At 40.0% G+C, this 25,611-nt stretch overlaps 1 protein-coding gene across 1 annotated transcript; it reads right to left on the reverse strand.

Moving 5' to 3' along the window:
* Nucleotides 1–23,962, reverse strand: LOC112154036 (heparan sulfate glucosamine 3-O-sulfotransferase 3B1). Its single transcript, XM_024284621.2, has 2 exons — nucleotides 22,946–23,962; nucleotides 1–3,723 (listed from the first exon to the last, which is right to left on the reverse strand). Exons 1-2 carry the CDS (start codon nucleotides 23,515–23,517, stop codon nucleotides 3,105–3,107), a joined length of 1,191 nt encoding a protein of 396 aa, XP_024140389.1. The 5' UTR covers nucleotides 23,518–23,962; the 3' UTR covers nucleotides 1–3,104.
* Between the last annotated feature and the right edge of the window lie 1,649 nt (nucleotides 23,963–25,611).

A 25,611-nucleotide genomic window follows, 5' to 3' on the forward strand; every position in this document is an offset into this window, starting at 1 on the left:
TATTGGTAAAATATATATGTATTTATTTATTTCCTCTTACAAAGAAATCTTATGAATGCTCAATATTTATTCATCCAGAAACATCTGTACCCTTTTTTCTCTTGAACAGTGTAAAATTAATTACTTTGATGTACATACCACAAAATACTTGATTTACACGTTTTTCCCAGTTTTGTATATACAGATCAGCTTGTATCCGTGTCATATGTGGATAAGACAAGAAAACACACGAGTTCTCAGAACAGGTTGAATAAAACTCAACCATAGCCAGAGCAGCATCATAGAACGATCCATGTGTGCAACAATTTTTTGAATTTTTGACAATTCTCTTGGAAATATGACCAGAATTCAAATGCAGTCGTCCCATAAAATTAAAAAAAATCCTTTAGAATGTAAAAACTTGATAAAAGAGGTCACCAATAAATGCCATTTCAAATCAAGCATTGCACAAAGGAGAGAGGCAGGAAGATAAAGGCTTTTTCTTTCCAGAAATCTCAGCAAAGAATCACACATTAAAAGAAAAGTTGGACTGCCTCCATCTCCCTGCTGACAACTGTTAAATTGAAGTTTAATCAGGCAGTTCATTCCAACTTGAAAGCAAGAAAAATAGGATTGCTCTTTATCTATCTTTTATGACACGAACCGGCTAATTATGTTGAGCTGGTAAAGAGGCACAGCATTTTTTTTTTACTTTAGGAAAACTAGTCACAGTTTTATAGATCACCCTCTGCAAGCTTCATTTACATTCTGCGTCAACACATCTCTGGATGTTGATAATCCTCTTGCCATTATGCTGCCTGCGTTCATGTAATGGCCACCCCGCAGATCATGCATAGCACAGTGTCACACAGAACTTCTGTTCTGTGCTTTTGTTAGTGGGTTTTCCGCTCACCGCAGAGACGTTGGACGTCAAAGCGCGACGGTCCGCATACCGTCCCTCCTGCATATCGAGAATTCAAGTACAAAAACGAGAAAAGCAATTACAGGTCGCAGGAAAGACAGGAAAGTATGGAGTTCGATCTGTTGGAACATGAGACACCTTAGTTAATTTCTTTTTGGCAAAAAGCAGAGATTTGAAATCTGTGGTTGAAAGGTGAATGTGGTGAGGATGAGTAAGGCATAAATGATAAAAGCCATGAATGAGGACTTATAGTTGGCTAAATCCAGCTTAGGGCTATTTATGAAGAGATCTGAGAGTTAAAAAAAACTTTTGTTTTTTTCTTTAATTTCTACAGACTACAATATTAGACAGGTTTGGGTGGACTGAGAAGCTCCATTTTATTAAGGTGAAATCTTTTTGCTTCTTTATGCTAATTTTTGAGGCCAATGAAGGTTCTTATTCATCCGAGTGTTGTCTTGAAGTTGGGACAAGGTAACGGGACTTTAAATCTTATTCCTTGAAACATTTTTGGGGTTGACATCCTTTGCCTCTGACAAAAAGTTAACCCTTGAACAGTATTGCCGGGTGATTTTCAATATGTTGTATTTTTCTGAGTGTCTTTGGTCCCTGGGTAAAGTCTCACATCCCAGGAATGGGTGGACCAAAGACCAAGTCTCCAGAATTTTTTTTATTTTTTAATGAATTTTTTTGTTCTCAAATTCCTACTTTTCAAGCATGTTTTCAGGACCTTCCTAAGCTTTTACTTTCTATTTTGTTGCATAAACCACAGTTGAAAATAAAATTAAACTTCTCTAATTTATGATGTGTTGCCATATTTTGATCTATTTTTTATGGCAAATACTTTTTATTGGGTATATGATATCAGGTAAAATTACCCAGCAAAAGTGATGTTGTAACTTTTTATAACGAAAGTGTTCTAGGGTTAAGCTACCTTCACACCAGCGCTGTGGCGTACGTTCTTGAATATACTAAAGGCAGCTTCAAGAACACCGTTTAGCCCGTGGTGTTCACACTGCAAAGGCAGGGAGGGGCTTCTTCTTCTTCTATTTTTAGTGCATGTTTGCCACCTATAGTTGGAAGAGGCTTAATATGAATTGTCAAAGTGGTGCAACTCTTGTTGCTCCAGGCTTTTTCTTTCATAGTTCTAGTCATATATTTGATAGACTTGTCACATAATTTCGTCCGGGCACAAACTGGCATTATTGAGTTATTGAGTCCCAATGAAGTCCCAATCCAAGTCCGTGATTGGTCAAAATTCAACTTTTAAACACGTATTCAATGCGTCTTGTACGTAAAGGTTGAAAACTGTCGTAAAAACTTCCATTGCGAGTTTTGAACGCGGAAGCCCACAATGCAGATACATGGGCTTTTCACTAGAATGCCGTGTGAACGTAGCTTCACTGCGAAACACACCATCGCTGAGCTCCAGCTCTGTTCCCAACAAATCAAATCCCTCTCAAGGAAATTTGACTGAGACTTTCTGCGACCTTTGAGTGGGGTGAACAGGGCAGGAGCCTGGCTGGGAGCCAGCGCGGCGCCTGAATGCGAAGGCTCGATCGATCTGCCAGTTACCTTTCACCGATTAGCATAATGTTAACATGGGCTCTTACGTGGTCCGAGATGGGATTCAACGTTTGATGGATGCTTCATTCATTAGAGGGGGCAGCGGGAGCACTGAGAAGGAAAAGGGCAGCTGTGTACTTTAAGCATGAGTGACACAATGAGTATCAATTAGGCCTATTGATCAAGCCCTTATTGAGCGAAATGGGACATAAGAAGTGCTGCTCAGGCTGATGATGGGGTATCAAAGCTGGACTGTGAAAGAAAAATATTTCAAAAAATGACAGTTATGATGCAAATGTAAATGAGGATGGGTTGATGTTGTACACTTCTCTGGAAGCACTCATACTTCAGTGCTTTTTTTTTTTTTTATTTCCAGTTCGGCTTTGACTTCTGCCGTTGTTGATTATCTGGATCAAGATGAGGAATGTTAAAAACAAATGTGGGTTAAATGTTATGTACAAATATGGTTAGGCAGCTCTGTGAATTAATTGCTTAAAAATAAAAAATAAATTATTATAAAATAGATTTCTGTACATTTTACATATATATATATACCAATACCGCCACATCTCGCCTTCGAATTACAGAGAAATAAAAATCTACAACTTAAACAAAAAAAATGGGTTTCGAGACTTCTACGTCAATCCCAACCAAAATGATGTCCCGTCATCTGATAGAACTTCATATTGAAGGGTCTGTAGAAGTCCCGCAGCCTCTGCACCACCTCCGGATCAATGTTGGGATGGGTCCGTCCTTTGGTCTTCCCCAGGCAGTGCGGCTTGCTGCTGCCTTCTGCTTTCTTGAGGCACGGGAAACCCTTGGTCTGGTTGAAGTAGAAGTGTTTGTCTGTGATGATCCTCTTGAGGCCTAAGAAGTCCTGAACGCGGCCCAGTTCTCCAGCCGGGTCGCTGATCAAACGCTCGCCGCTGACGAAAAGGATCTGGTCCATGGGGAAGTACTGCAGCCAGTTGTCCAGGTGTTTGGCGTAGATCCCGATCTGGATGGCGCTCCAGGAGGTGTCAATGAGCCCTGTAGTCCTGTTTTTGAAGGTGAGGCTCTCGAAAGAGGGAATGTCAGGCTTCTTGGACAGCGTCTGTGTGTAGTCAGAGATGGCTCTCGTGACGGGGTCCCGTACCACCACGATTAACTTGGTGTCCCTGGACATGGCTGATATCCGCGCTGGAGCCTCTCTGGTCACAAAGTAGCTGGGGGTTTTCTCCATGGTGATCTGGCCCTCCAGGGTCTTCGGCATCAGCTCCCTAAACAGAAAAAAAAGAAAGGAAAGGAAAGGTTAGGAGAAGGGTAAGATGGAGAAAGGTCTCGGATAATGTAATCAAGCTGATGGAGTGTACTGCGTTCTGCAATCAATGACTCACTGAGCCTGTTTAGCCTTATTACAGAGCTTGAAAACCTATTAGTGCAGGCAGCTCTCCAACGTCAACAATCTCACTCAGTCAGGAGATATCTCACTTTAAAAAAAGAAAAGGACTCCTTAGAAAACCTTCATTTACTCCATCGTTATAGGGGCATTTAGAAACATTATCCAGGTTCTGTTTAACCACGTCAGGAATTAAAACCACGTTTTTTCCTGAAGCCATTCTGTTCATATGTTCCTCTTTAAGTATAAATTTCATTAATGTGACTTTCTAAAATCATTTTCCAAGCCATTATTTCTCAAACCACAGATTTATCTCCATCCAAGCTTTATTTTTGCTTTGATTCTTAAAAAAGAAAGTCAAAGGCTCAGCCTATTTAGAGTGACGAATGGATGGATGGATAAAAAGATGGAGAGCATTTGTATTGGTGTTTGAAGCAAAGCTCAAAGGACCTTTTGGTTTGTTTTAAGATAATAAGAGGCTCAATACAAGACTGACATGATGTCCACCATTACCGGCCATTCAAAATAAGGAGATGGGGGGACAAACAAGCTCAACAGTTGATTGATCCGTAAACAAGGGGAAAAAATCGAGAATTCTGTTTGTGGAATATAATCCCTTGGTGGTTATTCAGTGCCGTGGTCTCCAATATGTGTGCTGCCGCAGACTGGTACCGGTTCATGGGACAGTTGGTACCAGGCCACAAAAAAAAACACACAGCCTACATATTTTTCCTTTTTATTTATAATCACATAAAACGGCCCAAGTCTCATGAATCTTATTTCCAGAATTTTTCTTTCACAGCTCTATTATAATGTATGAAAGATAATTTGGTGTCATGTGATTCCGGCAACCGCATTTATTAATTTCTCCTGCCCCTCCTCAATTTTTAAACAGTTGGCTCTTCCATGAATTGAAGGGGACGCCATCTATGCGTCACTACCAAACTGATCAAAGTTTAACCTGGTTTAAGTTTCAACGTGTGTTTAATGGCTGAACATTTAGTATGTATAGAACTCAAAACAGTTGTAGAAACAGTAAAAACTGTTGTAGAAACTTGCGTGGCTACTTGCGAGAGTTTTGTACGTGGAACAACAAAATGCATATTTATGCACGTTTACATAGACTTTTCAATGAAAGACGCCACTTGAAGACGGTTGTCCCCACACTACATATCAAATAGTGTGCTTCTTGTAGAAAAAAAATGTATTGCCAAAAAAATAACAAGATTAAAGTACTAATAAGTGATCATGGTATTAGCGGGATAATGCCTTTCTAGGTGTCCATTATCGGATATGGACAACACGGAGTCTTGAACTGTCAGATTTGTACAGGCCGATTCGTGAAAATATTGCCAGAAAGAAGTTGGGGACCAACTCCCTTTTATATTCAAATGTGCTTCAAACTGGAGTTTGTGGGGATACCCCAACCAACAACCAACACCAGACCAGCAAAAATAGAAATTAAAGGACTGAAAGTTGATCAGGTTTGTTGCAGCTTTTTTATACAAAGATCCTCTTTTTAATCGACTAGAAAGATTTAGATCACACACAGATATGCAGACATAAAGAAGAAGCACTTGAAAGAGGCTGGTTTCATGAAAGTGAATGCGCTTTGCTCTCTCAGTGTTAGGTTTCACAACTGGTGGCAAACCGCAGAGTCAAGATTATAGAGGAGACGATAAGAGCTGTTTGACTGACATTGGGGGATATATCATCTTTCTCTGTCTGGGCTCTGGACCAGGAAGAAAACCAGCCTGAGTGATCTACATGGGATCAAATGTTTTTTTCAAATTCCCAGCGGACAGACAGGGGGTCACATTTTGAACTGGCCAACAGGTTATGTGAAAAGCAGCTTTTTTTTAACGCATTTAGCCTCGTGTGACAGCCAGACCAGACGTCAGACTGACTTTACCCTTCCGGCTGCCTGACACAAAGTCAGTGTAATGTGAGAAGGAAGCAGGTAATTGTCAGCAGAATTTGTTGCCTACTGCACGCTCTGCTCTGACAGCTCACCTGTTGCATGTCAAGACAAACCGTTTTTTAAACTTTGTTCACCACATAGCTATCAGATATTTGCGGCCATTGCTTTATGGTCAGCCAAAAAGGCAGGCCTGATGTTAATAGTGTAAGAAAAAGGAAGTAAATTATGATTCATACATACATAAACAAAGAAAGCTAAGCGATGCCAATGATCTATCAGAGTAAACCCGCACACTCTGACTGAAGCCTGCCTTTGTTGCTTTGAAGGCTAAAGCAAACTTGTGGTTTGACAAACACCTTAAGTCAAATCTGTTATAGTCTTAACCCTTCAACAACAGAACTTTAGCTCTAGTCTTGACATTATTAGGAGTACCATAATGTTGATATGTAACACTTTGCAGTACGGAAGTGTTTATGCAATCAACAAAAATCTGCAGATTCTTAAATAAGCAGCTTTGCACCGTCTACGTTAGTAATGCGTCGCATATCAGTGCAAAGCTGGTAAGAAAAGCCTCTTTTATTCTGTGTTAGAATCAGCTGATACATGTTGATCACGTAATTGGTTGAAGATTTAGGGCATACCAAAGAGTGTGTGTGTGATTTAAAGGGGTGTCACAGTTATTTGACTTAATTGGTGAATCAGTTTATACTCCTATGACCCAACCAGATCAATCTGTTTGAGATAGTTTATTAATCAAATCGACCTATACCATCATAAAATAATTTCAAAATGAAATAAATTGGTTATATCAATTAGTGATGTCCATATCCGATCACGTGATTGATGACTCGATTGATATTGGATATTTCATTTATTCTTATTATGATCAGTGCTTTATATTTCAAGCTTATTATTCCGGATAAATACTCCTGTAGATTTCTGCACGTCATGACACAGGTAGAATGTGTGGTGTGAGGTAGAATGTTTAAAAAAAAAATCAGAGGTGGGACCGAGTCATTGCTTTCCAAGTCACAAGTAAGTCTCAAGTCTTCAAGTCCCAAGTCAACAGCAAGCAAGTTCAAGTCAAGTCCCGAGTCTCTTTCAGAGAGTTTTACTATCTCGTTCATTCAAGTCCAGCTAGCGGTTAGCCGATAAGCTAGCAGAAATGACAGGTCTATGCAGCTTTAAGAGTCGGATGAAGTTGGTCGTTGTTGAGTCTTTTAGTAATCCTTTTATCCCCATGTTTAGATAAATGCAAACCGTTTATTTGTTGACAAACTCATAACTTTTATACCAGAATGTAATAACATCGCCAAACAGAAACTTAAACCTCAATTGACAGAGAAAGGTTTTTCTACAATTTGATTGGTTGGACTGTCGGCTCAAACCAACATGGACCTAATTTGGTTGGATGTTGTGCTGACATCACACACGGATGAAAACAAACAAAGATGGAGAGACCGTGGCACAGGCTTTTTCAATGTACTTTTTAATATTTGGATTTTGGGGAAAATAGGAAGTCTGGAGTAAAGTCACAAGTCACTGCTTTGAAAGTCCAAGTCAGGAGTCACTGCTTTAAAAGTACAAATCACTAGTCACTGTTTTGAAAGTCCTATTCAAGTCACGAGTCACTGTTTTGAAAGTCCAATTCAAATCACAAGTCACTGCTTTGAAAGTCCAAGTCATGAGTCACTGCTTTGGAAATCTATATCAAGAGTCACTGCTTTGGAAGTCCAAGTCGAGTCTAAAGTTGCCAAATTCATGACTTGAGTCTGACTCGAGTTCAAGTCATGTGACTCGAGTCCATGTATTATTTTGATGTGGAAAAACAAGAGTGGTATGAACGTTTTGAAACAAAAATATGAATGGATTTATTTATTTGTTTGTTTGTAGACATATTTTATTTACATTTGATTATCTTGAAGAAATCTGGAAAACTTCAGTGTTCAGTACCAGGTATTTATGTCTGAGTGGAATTGGTTAAAGTTTGGCTAAAGATGTCCTGGATCAGTTTTAGGTCAGTGAATCGGATCGTTTAAAATGAATCAATGTTGAATATTAATCGTTTCGCCAACCACAAAATATGATATGAATCAAATCATTGTTGGAATGCATCCTTACAATCACACTTATTCAGATGTCACTGGCGACATCGCTGGTTTTATTATATGTCTTCAACTTGAGGTAAGAAAAATATGAGGAAACACTGGACACTTTCTTTGCAAGGTCTGCCACTACTCCACAAAATAATGCAAGAGCTGGAATCTAGTTCATGTCCATTAACACATGGTTAATTCATGCAACGGCGAGCTCGGTGCTCATACTTGTGTGCAAGAAGAACCTCCTGCACGCAAAGAGTGGGAGAAAAAAAAGGAAAAGCATAACATCAAATGGTGATGTCAAGTAACCAAGAAAATGAAATGGCATTGGTAGATTTGCATAATCCCAATTCAGCATTGGTGATCTAATTATGATAGCATCACCCTGATTGCTGACATGTCAGAGTGGTAAAAGGAGCAAACAGGAGTGCAACTAGAGGCTCACTAATGGACTGGTGAAACCAACACACTCATGAGTGCAAGAGCCTGCAAACTGCAAACCAAACGACTTCAACGGGGCTGCAAGTCGCCCCTTTCTTGGTGCACAATGGTAAGAGTGGCTGCAACCTTTTTTGTCAATCCATGTGCCAACATTAAGAAGAAAAAAAAAAACGAGTCCCGAATTAAACTGAAGAGGAAAATGCCTCGCCGTCTAATCCGATTTCAATATGACAATACGGCACGGAGATAGGGAGGAGGCCGGAATTATGCTGATCCAAGCGAAGGGAATCCTCTTTTTAACAGCTAGTGTTGGGGGTTGCAGAAGCATAAAAAAAAGAGGGGGGACGGTCCAAAAGAAAACGGTGAGGAAGCCTTTTTTTAAAAAAAGGAGCAATGCCACAAGAAAAGATGCCCCCACCCCCTCAAATAAAAAACCTCCACCTCTGACTTTGCCCACTCGGGCTACTAAAGGAGCAAATCAAGTAGTGAGAGAAAGGAGGGGAATTTTAGTGCGACAAGTAGCTCTTGCAGAAACAATACCCATTATGTTCATTTTTGATTTATGAGGTGCTGCTCTTAAAGATCCCGTCAGCAAACAGGCAGTCCTGTGACACCGGCCTCTTCTTTTTTTCCTGCTTTTCTTTCAAAGTGAACCATTGTCCCTGACCACTGAGCAGGGCAGCGGTCAGGGCCGAGGGGCGGGGATGGGGGCAGGGTGGAGAGAGGGCAAGATAGAGGAGGAGGAAGAGGAAAGCCGGGGAGGGGGGGGTGATCATTGGCAGCTGAGTGAAGCACTTCTTCATCCTCAAGAGAGGCCCTTTGGAGGGCTCTTGAGCAAAGCGTGTGCCAAAACTGTCCTCCAAACAACACTGTTCTCTTCAGATAACGGCGGCCCCCTCAGGGTCCGGCTGTCTGCCGCGGGAACAATCATACTGTAAAGATCTAATATCACAACTTCCTTCCTTCCTTCCTTTGCTGATGTGTGGTTTAGAACCTGCACCTCTTCCCTCCGAGAGTATTTCTATGTGGAAGACGTGATAAGACCCCTGTCAAAACAGCCACGTCAAACGTGGGCAGGCGGAGAAGCCCTTTGGCCTGAGTTTTAAAGAGTCCTCATCCCGCCAGAGCTAAATGGGAGGCAGGAAAAAGGGTTATTTCTGTCCGACGCTTCCGCCTCCCCCCTGTCACTTTTGATTCGATGATAACCGGCTGCCACGGACCCGCCGAGTGTCACAGCATCCCCGACCAAACGACTAATTTGCTCACGGACAAAAGCCTCTGTGCCACACGCCTGTCGATTTTTGATACAAAAGGTTTTCGATTGTCTCACATGTCTGGATGTTCGAAAAAAAGAAACATTTGAATCTCAAAGTAGGGGTTTGTACATTTGAATGCATGGAAATCGGAGGGCATTTTGTGTCAGCAGCAAAAGGAGGGTGGAGTTCACCATTTAAAGTTTCCATGACTTCAAGGCCCGGGTGAGGGCCATCTACCCGTGGGAGGTGACACCACCGAGGCAACCACAAACACCAAACAAAAAGGAAGCAAGCTCCAGGTTAAGCTAATCTGTCAACAAAGCAACACAATTCTGGAAATCAAGGACACATCTTAACTGTTTTAGTGCTGAGCCAATCTTGACTAACACTTCGTAGGTGCAAAGATAGATCTAGAAAAAATATTGAAAGCCTCCCCGTTTTCCCCAGCTGCTCCTAACCACACCTTTTTCTTAAACTAATCTGATGGACTCTTACAGAAAAAAAAGCTTTCATCCTTTTTTGGTTGTTAAAATATAATTTCTTTGTATTTATTTGTTCAAATCATTGTGAATCAGGAGCAGTCGATAAACTGCAGTTTGAAAAATGCACTGGGCGGGGCCACAAGATCCAGAGAGGGAAAGAGGGGGTGGGGTTGCTCCTTGCCAGTCGTCCCGCCCACAACTCTGAAGCAAATTTGAATGAGCTCCTGGCGCTCTGCAGAAAAAATTACCAAATAAAAAAACCTTTGTTTTTTTACATTTTGGTTAAAAGGAGCATAATTACAACTAAAAGAGCACTGAAAATAAGTCAAAAGATGATGAAAATGAGACTGTAAGGAAGTCTAACTTACACTCAAATGAGTTCTGAATGGAATCTGTTTGATCATGCAGATGACAAAGCTAGTCACCAAAGAGCAAAAATTGCATTTACTTTGTATTTCCGAAGTGAATAATCTATAAGTCACCTCAGTTGTTCATGAGAAAACAGCAGAAATAAATAAAGTTAAAGCAAAGTTGTTCTCATTAGTCTCAGCCCACACTGCAAAAACTGATCCTCAAGAACGTAAAAAGATGCTTGAAGAAAAAAAATGGTATTTTCTATTTTACAAAAACTAAATGTTATCAAGATTACTTTAGTATAAGAAACATGTTTTAGTGACTAGAAATTTTCTCCTTAAAATAGGAATTCTTGGTCAGACCAGTTTTCTTATTTCATTAACAGATTTTCTTTTGCCTATTTCAATAAATGTTTTCATATTTGACTTATATTTAGGAAGGACGTTTTTTTCTCATTCAAGTCTATCTTCAATTAGAGTGAAAATATTTTACAAAATATATTAATTATTTTAAGGGAACATCATTTATTCTTTTAGTAGAAGGCCTCTTTTGCTGTAAAATTCAATAACCTGTCTGATCATTAAATTCCACCTTTGTATAAGTTAAAACATTATTCTTGTCAAACATATATGTTCAATGAGCTAATTTCTGGATATATAATTGCTCTGGTGAAGTCCAGGTGTCAGCATGTGGACACTTAAAGCTTTTTGACATTTCATTTTATGTCTAAGACAAACCATTTTCCTACTAAATTGAGGTCTGTCCCTGCCTTCTCGTTTCACTTAAAAGGTGTTTTATAAACCTCTTTTCTGCATGAAAATTTCACTCCTGGTGGAATTCTCCACTGATTGCTGCAAAGATTCAAATGATTAAATGTGGAGTTACTGGGAACTCTGGATAGAATTGAATTTTGTCCAAATCCTCTGCCTAAAGAATGAATAATTCAGATTGGCTGAGCGTTTCAGGAAAGAGAGAACAAATTTCTCCCCAGGTACGCAACTTAACTGACTAATTTTTTGAGTTTCCTAAAATCTTTCTATAAAGTACTAATCAAAAGAAACATCAATCTTGCATTGGACCACTTTTTAACAAAGACTAAACTCTTTCCATTTACGTGAACAAGCAAAAAAGCAAAAATAGACATTTTTCTTGCAAAAAAGTTAAAGAAGGAAAAGATCCAGGACTCCAGACCAGTTCATTGACACTGAGATATCCAAACTCTAAGATTGCTTAATGAAAGCAGCTCCCAGACCTCTGAACTTCATCTAGGAGCTGCAACATGTCAGAGCAGCCTGGGAATCCACTGACCCGCCGCGTAAACACAACGGTTAACCCGAAAAACGCCACTCGCACAGCCATCATTTGTCTCTGAAACCAGGGAGTTCCAGCGCCTCAAGCTGCCCCAGTACAAGCGTCACTATGAGAGGGGGAGAGTACATGGCAGACATCATGAATCAATAAGAACGAGAACAGGCGTCAGGCGCTGCGGTCACAGTCCATCCAGTCTGGGCTCAAACCCAGCCAGCATCAGACAACAGAAAGAAAAGCAAACAAACCAAAACATGAAATGCATTTGAGCTCCCGTCTGTGTCAATGTGCCATGAAAACGCTTCCTGAGGCGTTCCTGTACCGTGGTGACGAGACTATGTGGTAAAATGTGGTTTTCATGCACCTTTCAGTCAAAAAGACCTTTAACCACAATGGTTTGCGACTATAGGCAAATGCACACGTACTCATACAAGTGGTGCAAGTTTTTGGGTTGTCCTACCCTGTAGAGGGTCTTCAGAGGAGCACAGGTTCATAAGGCCACCTCATGAAATGGAACATACGATGATCCTGTGTGTGGTTAGTCTATTGTGAGAAAAATGTAATGCTTTTACATTGGCGTAATTTCAATAAGGAAGATCTAACTGACTTACAGGTAGGCTAGGTTCTTGTGTCACTCTACACATCACTCATCAGTTAAGCCTTTATTTAAGCCAATAGCTAAATTCCCCACCTTCTGTTTCAGACATTTCTGCTATCAAATTTGTGGATGTTTATCTCTCTACATTCCAGACAGTTTTTCCGGCCCCATTCACCACCTGGACCGTACGGTGTCATGGGCTGGCCACTACCACCATCAACTTCTAAGCCCTGGGGTTTATCTATGTATGCTCCAAGCTTCTGCTGCCAGGATAAAGACATCATCTCCCCAGAGCCAAACCGCCAAAAGATTTTTTGTTTCATAAATCAATCTTTGTTCATTCTTCCTAAGATCTCTCTTTGTGGAAATGCTGTCATATGATGTCCTTTACACAGCACTCCAGTCATTAGTGAGAGGCATGTACTGTCTCCTTACTCATTGCGAACAAATGTCAGCACACTTGAACAGCACTAACAGACCTCTTGTGGAATGTGCAGGATTTGGCGGGGGTTGGAAAAAATGAAAAATCAGTACGACGTGCCTATGTATCACCTACTTCATTCACCCTTAAATGTTCACTAAGACTTGTCGCCCGCAGCATACCCATAGGAAAAATTTACATAAGCCATTTATGCCCAACAAGTTCACCGAACTAAGATTTTGAGATTTTGTGCGGGCCAACCCATATCCACCCGTAAGAGCCATTGTGACTATGGCCCCCCAGGATTACTGAGAAAGGAACGCTGCGGAGAAGCAGGGGAGCCCACTATGTGGTATAAATAAAACAGAGGAGTCGGTGAAAAGGATGGTGCAGTGCAGAAAATAACAAGACCTCTTCTCTGTCCCCTCATGAATTGAGTAAAAGTATTCCCTCAGAAGTGCAGAGCTTTATTCTTTCGCTCTGAAAGTTTCACTTATACGACAAAATTTCACCAATTTGATCAACGGATGATGCGGGACAAATGACTGGATGCTGGTAGAACCGTTGTGGAGTTGAAATCCACCAAACTGTGATTAGACTCCGAGTTTGTTCAGCGCTGATAATCCTCTCTAATCAGCGTGTTTGCTGAAGGTGTTATCCCGGAGCTGGCCACACATTCCTCCACTCCATCAGCATCAGGGTGTGACCCGACTGACAGCCGGGGCCAAATTAACCGATGAACTGCAACAAGGGAATAAATAAGACAATAGGAGCCGCAGACGAGCATTTCTTGCGAACTGTTTGGGTGTGCGAACGTTTTCGGGGTGCGAAGGCAGAACCAGTCCGTCTGACTGATTTCCTGACACTTGACATGCACCAGGAGGCACATGACTCCTTGATCTAGCTACACCAAAGATGAATAAAAGATGAAAAAGACTCCAGGAGAACATACATGCCACCACCCCCACTCCCCAGGCACACGGAGCCGGAGCGAGCTGCTTTGCATCCTGTTTGAATTGGCTGTCACCCGTAACCGCCTGCACACCTTTTCGAAAGCAGGTGAACTGCATTGTGTGCTGCAGGAGAGGGGATTTCCTCCCTACTGTATGTCACTCACAGAACACAAAAAACACCACCTCCCTGTGTGTTGGAGTTATTATTTAGCCCCCATTACTCATCCTGCAGCTGTCATTGCAGGTTAATGCTTTACAAATTCCTCAAGACAGCCTGACAGCCAACATATAATTAGCGTTAATAGGTGAGACAGCTCCAGTGACAATTAACCTGCACCTTTCAGGGGTGGAAAGTGTGGCGTGAGCATTCCTCAGGTAATGCTACTCCTTTCTTTGAATTTGAGCCTTCTTCAGATCATACCTTCGCAGACAACAAGCCTTCCAAACTCTTTTGTTTCACTGACGGACAAAGTTTGTGCAGCGGCTGGAACATATTTCCATCACACAGCTGTAGCAGAAACCAACAAAGGACGCCACAGACTGGGTCAAAAGTTTTAGAGGAGCACAAAAAAATATTTTAATAGATCTAACAGCAAAAGTAAAGACAGATGTAGCTCAGTTGGTGGTTGTCATTGTACATAATATTTACTTGTGTGTGTATATTTGTCAATACAAAAGACCTATAGTATATATAAGTGTATTTATGTATGACAAACACTTTACAAAACTTTTTTAGTGTAAAATTAAGCTTTAATAGTTTATACCCACTCGAAAAAAAAAAAACAAAAAAAAGAATTATTGTATATTTGGGGCTATAAGGGGCATCAAACTAAAAGGTCAGGGGTGTCAAACTCATTTTGGTTCATTCAACCCAACTGATCTCAAGTGGGCCGGATCAATGACATAATAACAAAATAACCTACAGTCAGCTTGTTATCTGTAGCTTTGTTTTTGTTTTGTTTTTCTCAGTTGGAAAAAAATGTCTCAACCAACCTAGTAGCCCAACAACTATTTACATCTATTACATCGTTTATTGTGGTAATTTCTTGATCTCTTGCTATGCCGGTCTTGCCTTTCATTTGCTTCCCCTACTGGTGGAATAGCACAACGCGGTCATTTCTTAAAAGAACCATAACTCGTCACAGGGATGGGCTAGAAACACAACCTTATATTGTTCTCTCTTCATGACTGGGCTCGATTAAACCATCTGGCGAGCCGGATACGGCCCGCGGGCCTCATGTTTGACACCCCTACATTAGGCGAAACAAAAGAGTCAGAGATAAGTCTGTCAATTGTACTTAATTAGCTGCGTTCATAGTAAGTCTAGACTTGTTTGTGACACGCTACACGTTTTACTCCTTAAAATTGTTAACCGTGGTAGCTTTTTCACAACTCCCGACCTCGATTGGAACATAAAGAGAAACATTGCTAAAACAAACCTTACTGTGACCGCGTTAACTTCTTACCTTGTTAGTAACACTTAAAAAAATAAAAACATTTTGACACCGCTACATATCAACCGCGTTACCGTATTTACAATAACACCCAACATTTTTTGCAACTCTTAAAAAAACAGACTGACATTTTGACAGAGCTCCACGTACCTCTCAAAATCACTTTGACATCAGTAAACACAACCAGAATTATTCATTTAAAGTACGGTAAACTTCATAAGGAACAAAACTGGACTGATGTTGGATGATTGTTTCACAAACTCCAGATGAATTCTGAGCTCAAGTGATAAAAAGTTGATTTCATTTCACGCATAAGTAAATGCTTGATTCTTGTTTTTGTCTATAATCAGCTGCAATTAGTTTTAAATGGACTGGAACCTACAGAGTTTGTCTTTCATTCCTCGTACTCTATCATACTGACACTAAGACAAGTTTGAGATTGGAAATATTTAGAGATTTTCCACATCAGTCTTTTTTTCACACTATACAGATATATATACATATATATATATATTAATTATTTTGTCAACCTTTTTTTAATTTACATATTGGGTACTGTATATATATACACAGATATGATATAAACAAATAGCACTAAGGTCCTATTTTATTAGAGATTTATATGTATATATATATATATATATATATATATATATATATGCCTCAACCATATATTTTGCTCAGTTTATTAACGCAGGTCTGAATTTCAGCATCTTTTACTGAGATTAGAAAACTTTTTGTGAAGGTAAATAAATATAAATAAGAATTTCCCATCTCTTAAGAACTTCCCAACTACATATTACTTTTTTCCTTCTAGGTCAATTACAGAATTTACACCATAAATGTCTGAAGTGACGTGTTGAGGCTCTCACTCCCATCGCTCCCCCAGAGGCGCTCTTATTTGCACAGCTCTTTAGTCTGGGTTCTTCCCCTCCTTAACCCTGGCAAACTAATCACTGCTGGTTGACGTAAAATCCATAACAGAGCTCCAGCGTGGGAATGCCATTACCCCACCATAAACTCTTTTGGCAAGTGTCTGGATGTAGCTAACATTCATTTACAGTGTATGTTGACGTACCACACTCCAGCTTTAAGTGATCCCAGTGAAACAGATCCATAAATGTAAGACCTATGCAGGAGTTGGGTTAAATTATGTAGAAAGCTTACATATATCTCTTATACGTCTAAGAGTTGACAGAAAAAAACTTTTTTAACAAATGTGTTTTTCAAGCCCTTTGATGAAATCCCCAAAAAATTATGTTAGCTTAAGAAGCAAAAATATTAATATGAACGTTCAAGAAAAAGAAAAAAAAAACCTAATTTACACTCTGTCTCAAATGTGATTCACTAATTTTTAACATGTTGAACTGGATAATAAAGAGTTAATTATCAACAAATGTTTCCATTCTTTCAATAGAAAATAGTCATTTAAAAAAATGAATAACAATTGATGAGATATTCTCACCATTAAATTGTGAAAATTAGCTTAACTTTTTCCCGCCAAAAGTGTTCTTGAGGTTTCATGGAGGCGGCCATTTTGAAATGAGCAGGAAAAGTTCTTCTAATGCCTCTAGTGGGATGATGATGAACTACAGAGCAGAAAACATTGACCAATGGATTTTTATAGAAAGTTTGGGTCACTCTAATGAGATAGGGTCTAAGAAATGCATGTATAAAATACAATATGAAGGATTATAAGGCATTAAAGTACTTTTATTAATTTAGCGTATAAATGGAGGAAATAAGGTTTTTCATTGTCTTTTAAATTTTCATAAAAATTCAGTAACAAATGCGTTTGGTGGTTGAAGTGTCCATATTCATGTAGGAATTGAACAAAGAAACCCAATTTTAACATTTTAACTGCTAAAAATGACCTAAAAACCACCCATGCTGCCACCGAAACGCTGTGTGTCCGACTTGTCGACTTAAGCTGAAGAGTTTTGCCAGCACTTATGAGGAAAAACCCGCCGGCACCCGGAGAGTACATCTAAATGGAGGGGACGAGCGTGGCGCTGCGAGGTGCCTGCAGAGGACTCGCAGCGTCTAATGAGCTCTGCTCTTTTCCTGCCAGGCTAATGGAAAGCTCAGGGGAGCTGCGGTGGCGCTCTCCGTCTGTGTGTGCTCTCCCACAGGCTGAGGCACTCTCTGACACCCTAATGGTCACCTCTGGGACTCCGTACCTGGAACAAGTGCAGCTTTAGTGTTTTCTGCTCTTCTTAGCTCCCTCTTTTTCCCAGGGAAGCAAACGTAGCACAATATAGAAAACAGCATCTGTCTAATTAAGCTGTGTTTATACAGCAGCAATGATTGACCATTAAACCCTAGAGGGAGCATGTCTGATTCTGTTCGGACTTGTTTAACAAATTATCACCTCATTATAAAAGCTCCTGATTCACACATTGCTGGGGGTTGTTGTTTGTTTTTTTACTTTAAACGAGAATGTCTTTTTTATAGAAGAGGAGCACAAATGGGAACTTTAAATGTGGCGTTAACTTCCTGTTTTTTTCTTAGACAGTTGCTTGACCGTCATATTGGTGTCACTGGACACCCGCTGAAGGAGGGCTGAGGGGGCGGCAAAGTGCTGCCACTCCCTTCTCCCCAGGCCTCCCCTTTCACTATTAACCGCTTGTAATTTGCGATTGAAAGCTGTTTCTCCACCCAAATGGGCCACGCCGGCTTAGGCAGCAGGAAGCCGCGGAGGACAGAGCGCTCCCCTTTACGCTGGACCGACCAAAGTGAGTCAGTGGTCAGTGAGGCCTGCAGCCGGATCCACGCCGGACTGGACAAACAGAGCGTGACGTGTGACACTTTTCTTACACATCAGCGGCTCAAACGCACAGCTGCTTGGTGGAGTGTTTCTTTGAGAGATTGTGGAATGATATCCGAGGGAGGAACTGGAAGCATAGCTGGCAGAAAGAGGCACAGTTCTTGGAGGATTTAATGAGAGGATGTGAACCTGCTGTCAGCTGCACGGTTGGCTGACCCGGGACTTCCAGGAATCGTGGAGGCAAAGAAGAAGCAGGAATATCTAATCTTGTGAATTTGGTGTTTTTCCCTGAACGACTGGATATAAATGAATCATCCTGGAAAATACGGCGACACACTAAAGTTGATAATCTTTTGATCTACTGTTTTCATGGACATAGATTCTATAGAGTGGCAGAGGTTCGTTAGAAATGCCCTTCTGAGTTGTGGGCGGGACTGTTGGCAACCCCGCCCCCTCTTCCCCTCCCCTTTGCTAAATATTCACTGTTTGCATGCTCTCTAACTAGCTTACAACCCCAAGCTAACATTCTCCGCCCCATTCATCAGAATGGGGCGGAGCAAGGGGCTTGTGGCCTGCCCCTTTGTAGTTTCTACATCACAAATACAATCTTTTTGACTGCCTTTTTTCATCTGATTCTCAAGAATTTGAATGAAGAAGTACTCAGAAATGTAACACACGAGTATATATACATACATATACACATAGACATTATATATATGTATATATATATATATATATATATATATATATATATATATATATATATATATATATATATATATATATATGTTTGTTCTCCATCATCATAAAAAGACCAAAAACATGATTTTAATGGGAGTGGGTCTTTGAGAGCTTGGCTGATAAAAACACCCAGTGGGGCTGCAGCTTCCTGCAGATGGTCAGCACAGACTCAGACGTGGTTCTGACCCCATCAACAGCCCTTAACCCATCTCTACACATTACGTCCAATCGCGCCTGACTAATCAATACTGGCAATCCCAGAGGAGGCAGACCACGTCTGTATACAGTGTTTGAGCGTTTTCAGTTTCCTGTGGCTGCAGATGAAGATTATTACTGACCCCACAGCTGAGCCTTACCGAAACATCCATTAAAAAAAGACACCTCGGTGCACCCGCTGGTTTCCCACAATGTATGCAAACACCAGCAGCTCCTGTTTTGTTGGCTTGGTGCCTTTCACTGACACTCTATAGAACCAGGTGGCCTCTGCAGCCATTGAGAGGAAAAGGAAGGAGGGTGAGGTCAGCGGCGGTGCGGAGCGGACGGGTCACCTACGTGGAAACGGGAGCGCTCCTGCGGTGAGCAGATAAAAGCACGCGCACCCATCCAGAACTCAAACACCAGCAGTGGGGGTGGCTTTAAAAACCGCGCAGACTTCCGGAAAATTCTGATAGTGGAACAAGATTTTTTTTCTTTTTCTTATTTTACAACAATGGCCCACTTGTGCCTTTTGGAGCTTTCAAAGGAGCTTCTTCTGATGCTGCTTTGTGATTGTGTTTCCCCTCAGAGTTTATTACAGTTTGAACACAAAAGTTGAGCAGAGACATCCTGACTCGGGACGGAGCCCATTCTACAGCCCACAGTCTCATTGTCTACAGTCTGCTGCACTATTAAAGCAGGTGTGACATGCACTTTTCTAGTAGGAAGTGACTATTTTCACGTAATTATGTTGAGGTTAGGGTTAAAATACATTACATGCAGGCCATGCAGCAATGTGCATTTTGGCAGTTTATTTGACAATATATATCACGATGTACATTATTTTATATCACAATAACGATAAATATCATGATATAAATTATTCTATATCACAAAAATGATATATATCACAATGTAAATTATTTTACATCACAATAACAATATATATCATGATATAAATTATTTTATATCACAATAAAGATATATATCATAATATAAATTATTTTATATCACAATATTGATATATATCACGATGTGCATTATTTTATATCACAATAACGATATATATCATGATTTAAATTATTTTATATCACAATAACAATATATATCACAATATAGTTTTTTTAATATCACAATAACAGTATATCATGATGTAAATTATATTACAATAATGATATATATCACAATATAAATTAATTTATATAGCAATAATGATATATATCACGATATTTAAATTATTTTATATTGCAATAACGATACATAACACAATATACCACAATAAAGTATTTTTCCATTATCCTATAAAAAAATTGACACAAATGTCACTTCTCTGACTATTTTTTCAAGTAACATTTAACTGAATTGTCCCAAATGAGAAACATTTTTTAAGTTTGTAGGTAACACATTTTTGCACAAAAGTTTAGCAATAAAACTAAACAAATAAAAACGATCAAAACGACAGAAGAGAAATGGCGCGATCGACACTATCGCCCGCACAATATGCATCGTCACATCACCCAGCACTATTCCCCATATTTATGAAGCACTTCCAGTTGCACTTAATTGAACCAGATTATGAAATAAACTTTTTTGCCTTTCTCTAACTGTATAACCCATTCAGAAATACCAAGAGTAAAACATGTAACCCTTTAATTTCTTTATTTAATAAATTGAGACAACAAATCAGTAGATTTTAACACAAAAGTAATAAAAAAGTTTTGAAACGCATTTTTTCTTCACAAAACAAGCAAATCCATTTTTGTTTTATCAACTCACTGGCCATGTGGTAGAGTGTCCGCCCTGAGACTGGATGGTTGTGAGTTCAAACCATGGCTGAGTCATACCTAATCGGACCCTCCCTGCTTGTCATTAAGCATTAAGGGGTTGGATTGGATGGGTTAAACCACCATATGGTTCCCGAACGCAGCTGTGTCTGCAGCTCACCACTCCCCCAGAGCGAATCAAAAGTGGAGAACAACTTTCACTCGCATAAATGTGTGACAACTACTGGGACTTTAACTTTTTTTAAATTTCACATAAATATTAAATTTTTTAAACCATCAGAATTTAAATTACCCACAATTCCTGAAGTTACTGATGCATTAGAGGCTTCCACTGCACCTTTTTATAATCAAATAACAGCAGTTGTGCGTTTGTTGCATCACAAAACTGTTGCAACAACAAAATACTCCAGTTCAGTCACGCTGCCCTGTTGAACTCCGACTCTACCCGTGTGTGTTTGTTCCTTCGGGCTGGTTCATGCATGACCTCACAGTGAAAATGTCTACCTCCAGTCATAAGGACCCCCCTCGGTGAAAAACATGAATCATCCGTTTGTCTTTGGCACAAATACAAACTGTCAAAGAGCATCAGAAATACACAATGAGACTCGCTTTCTCCTTTTATCTTGAAGCTCCTCTTTCAGGCCGCTTCCTCGTCTCTCCTCGGCTCTCTATGGCTGCATTTATTCGCTGGAATTCCAGCTCTAAGCGACGTTCTTTTTTTAGGGGGACTGTTTGTGCAAAAGAACAAACATGGGGGGGAATTTGTTGCACAATGTTGGACACGAGCAAACCGTCTATAAATGACAGAATTTTAGTGTGGAAAATTCCACTTTTTCCTCCAAAGTCATCTCCAGGAACTGCTCCTAAAGGGACGGTTAAAAGGATAAGTAATAAATAAGGTATGATTTCCTTCCTATGTGCATCCTCACTCTACGAAATGAATTTTTTCTCCTTCTCCTTCACTTGGGACCACTAAAACCATCCGTTTTAATGAAACACACATTTCTGACAGTAGTTCCCTCCTCCATAAAAGTTTGACATGACTAATTTTACCGTTCCCTAAATGCAACTTGAGAGAGCAAAAACTAGGAGTTGCACTTTCAGATCGGCACAGGCGAAACGTCTTTGAATTTGAAGGCAGTCAGCACATTTGCTTGATGTAAATCACAGTTCACAGTAAAAGAAGTGCACCCACAAATCAAAGAGTTTCTTTATTTAATTTTGGCTTTTTCTTTGTTTGCTTTAGTGAAACATTACAGAATCTGTTCCTCTCAAAGCTAACTCCTAAAATCATCAAGAAGTCTTTTAATGTGAGAAATAAAACACAAAAAAAGCTGTCAAGTTAGCTCGACAACATCCGAAAAACTCAACTATCAAAATCTAATTCCAAGTCAACACATTTAACATCCAAACCTGCCCATGAATGAACTTCCAACTGGCTTTAAATCCAGATTATGAAGATCAACCTTGTCTAATCGACCATCAAATGCAACCAAAAGCTTCTAACTCTGGTGGAAGATTTGCAAAATAAAAAAACCAAAGGAACTCCTTCCATTCCATTTAACGAGGCTGCATGTTGTGAGCATTCAGCTGCGGTGATGAAGCTCAACAGTTCCTCCACTCATTATATTAGCACTTTGTGATGGAAATGAGCATGGGTAAAGTTAGTTTATCAAGCTCTGAAGACTTTAAATGGACTTCTTCTATGAAGGCCTCTCGCTTTTGTCTTGTAGATCCCCTTCTCTGGGGCAGTTGACATAAGAATGCTACAAAAATCCTGTTAGATATGGAAACAATTTAAGGTTAATCTGGACAAATATATATTTTATGGTCAATTTATTTATTTATTTTAAGGTGTTTTTTTTAGAAAAAAAACATTAAATTGGATGGGGTTTTTTAATAGTAAAATTAAACAAAACTTTATTTAAAAAATCACGACAAGAAGCTGTCATCTGAAGGGTCACTGGGCTGCAGTGCGGCTGAGTGTCCGACAGAGATCACTGCGCATCGCAGAAGCAGCCAGCCCCGTGCGCAATGCTCTCCAAACCACTTTTACGCACGGAGAATTTGTCAATAAAGAACTATTTCAAGCGAGTGGAGACAAAATATGATGTGTGCAAGAAAGTTTAAGGTTGATTAAAAGCACGTGCACTTTTGCACAATTGAATAATCACCGAAAAAGGGAACTTTTACTAGATCAATTAGCGTCCTCATAAACGTTCAGTTTATTGGAATATTTGGCGTTCCAAGCCAGAAGATAAAATGCAATAAAAATGTTTTGTTGCACTAATTTCATTTTTTAAAGAGTTGTGTTTAAATGGAAGTTTACCTGTACCACTCCAGTCCATTCTCATAGTTGCGGTCGAAAAAGTGCGGCTCGGCCCCCACGGCCCTGATGTCGGGATGAACCCGCAGGAACTCCAGCAGAGCCCGGGTGCCTCCCTTCTTCACCCCGATGATGATCGCCTGCGGCAGCTTCTTGCTCCCGGAGCCGTTGGAGAAGCTGGACATGGCGCTGGGGTCCGGGGCTCTCTGCTCCCCGGCGCGCATCTCCTCCTCCCAGTCTTCCAGCCGCTCCGCCTCGTTGTTGAGCAGGTCCCGGGACGCGGCGGTCCTCACGGACGGCTCCTCGTAGTCGCTCTCCACATCCTCCCACGGCTGCGGTTTAGCAAGCAGCCGGGAGACGAGGTCCGCTCCACCGCCGCCGCTCTCCGTCCTCCTGCTCACCGCCGAGCCGGTCTCCTTGCCCGCCGCCACACTTGGCATGGTGGAGCAGTAGCCCACGCACGAGTACAGCATGTAGACCCAGACTAAAAACATGATGCCGAGCACGACAAGTTTCTTCTTCACTGGGCTGGACCAGAAGGCATACAGACTGTGACAAAGCAGGCTATATTCCATAAGCCTTGCGGGTGAAAGTCGTTTCCCAGCGGCGCATTTTGCCAAACTCACTCCCGGTGACACCTCCGCGGAATTAAAAACATATTGAAAAAACAAGCTAATAGCTTCAAAAATAAACACAAAAAAAATATATTCAATATAATTAATAAATCCAGTAACGAAAATACATTAAGATTTATTAATAACAATAAATTAGAGTGAATGTTTTTTAAATTCCTAAATAGAAATCACTCCGCCGCTCCGTGGAGGTTCATCTCAGGTTTGTCAGAGCCGCCGCTCGAGCCGCGCGGCTTATAGAGTGACTCTGTTAGAGTGACTGCGCCGGCAGCCAATAGCAGCACAGATTCTAAATAGCTTCAGGTTTGTTGACACGTGTAGACCAATCAGAGGGGAGAGTGGGCGGTGCTAGCCGTGGGATCCTCGGTATGGAAATGAGACGCGCGTGCCGGACTCTGTGGAGTTTGGGGGAATAAAAGTTTGCTTTTTAAACATTAACAGAGAATTCTGCGAATTCCCGCGGATAAAAGGGGTTTATGTGAGTTCAGTAGAGGCGAAAAGTCATATTTGGGGTCTTTAGGCAAAAAAAGAAATTCAAATTAACAGCAACAAAATGTAAATTTAATAAATGTCTTATACGTATTTTTATTTATTTCATTCTAAATGTATTTAATCCACTTTTATTATTTTTTTACGCGATACAACTAATTTTGATGTAGAAATATCAATTTACTTACACTTTAAATAAAATGTAGAAATACATAAATTAATTAATACGTTAGTTTATTTGCTTTTATTATTTTCAGGATCTATGTATTATCAAATTTATGAGATTATTCTCACTTTTTCCATTTAAAAAATTAGTTGTGATATAAAGTTGCGTTCTACAAGTTGGAAAGTTATTTTAATAATTTAAAAAACAATAAAAACAATCAATTTTTGTTAATATGTTTAACTTTTTTTAGTTTACAAAACTTTATTGAAACATTTTAATGGACAATTTGTTTTGTTTTACAAAAATGTGACGAAAAGTAAACTTTTTCAACACTTTTTTCTTAATTTAAGCAAAACATTGAAGAGAATTAAAAAAAAAACTTTATAATAGCGCATTATTTAAAAACTTTAACATATGAATGATTCACGTATTTGTTATTTAAACGTGCATTAAGCAAACCTATACGTTGACTGCTTTTTTAGACAATTATCTTAACATAAGGACCAAAAATGAAGATAAATGGGATCAAATAACATAATTCGTGTCCTTTTTTCATGCGTCAAAGTCCCTTTTTGTGGTGAAATCTTCCTTTACTGTTTTCTCCGGGCAGGTGGTTCAGTTTCAGTCTAAATATTGCTTTAGGATCCGTGCAGTGATTTGGGTTCTGGTTTGTACCAAGCAGCCTTTGAAGAGCAGCCAGAGATCATCCGTCATCCTGGAAGCAGTTTTTGCTGGAGGGTCGGCCGGGGCTGCTGCGCGCCGCTGCCCTGCTCTGACGCGCGTCTGTCCGGGCGAGACAGAGAGCGCGCGGCGCGCAGATGAGCCCTAGAGGAGGGAGGGGGGGACATGGATAGTATGAGGAGGACGCACGCTCCACTTTAGCTTCTGATGCCTATTTTAGATGGAGGTTCAGCCTCGAATTAAAGAAGAAAAAATTTGGGGGGTAAACAAAAAAAAAGTTTTAGAAAAGAGGTCTGCAACCTTTCACACTAAAAGAGCCGTTTGGTCCAGTTTCTTACAGAACCAAACTCAGTAAAAGCAGCAAAGTCACACTTTTTGGTCATAAAGCACAAATCTTTAAATATTTATAATAATTAAATAAATTAATGTAATATTTTTTTATTTGTAAGGATTTCCATTCATATTACTTGGCAGCGCACAAGATCCTTTCAAAATAAAATACACCCAGTGTCAAATTAAATCCTGCTGCTTAACTTGAAAATGCAAGAAAACCAATTGAAACATGGTTTTTTCTGTCATAATTTTGGTGCATCTTCTATCTTTAACTCCTTTTATGACTAACTTTACCTCTGAACTGCAACTAGACACTAAACTTGAAGTTAATTCTAAAGTCATGACAGTATTTTTACATAATTTTCTCA

The sequence above is a fragment of the Oryzias melastigma genome, linkage group LG19 (assembly GCF_002922805.2).
Source record: "Oryzias melastigma strain HK-1 linkage group LG19, ASM292280v2, whole genome shotgun sequence".
Classification (NCBI taxonomy): Eukaryota; Metazoa; Chordata; class Actinopteri; order Beloniformes; family Adrianichthyidae; genus Oryzias; species Oryzias melastigma.

Excerpts from the sequence above, each read along its gene's own strand:
- LOC112154036 (XM_024284621.2), bottom strand. The coding sequence starts at position 23,517 with ATGGAATATAGCCTGCTTTGTCACAGTCTGTATGCCTTCTGGTCCAGC. Across the intron at positions 3,724-22,945 it reads AATGGACTGGAGTGGTACAG|GGAGCTGATGCCGAAGACCC; the intron begins GTAAACTTCCAT and ends TTTTCTGTTTAG.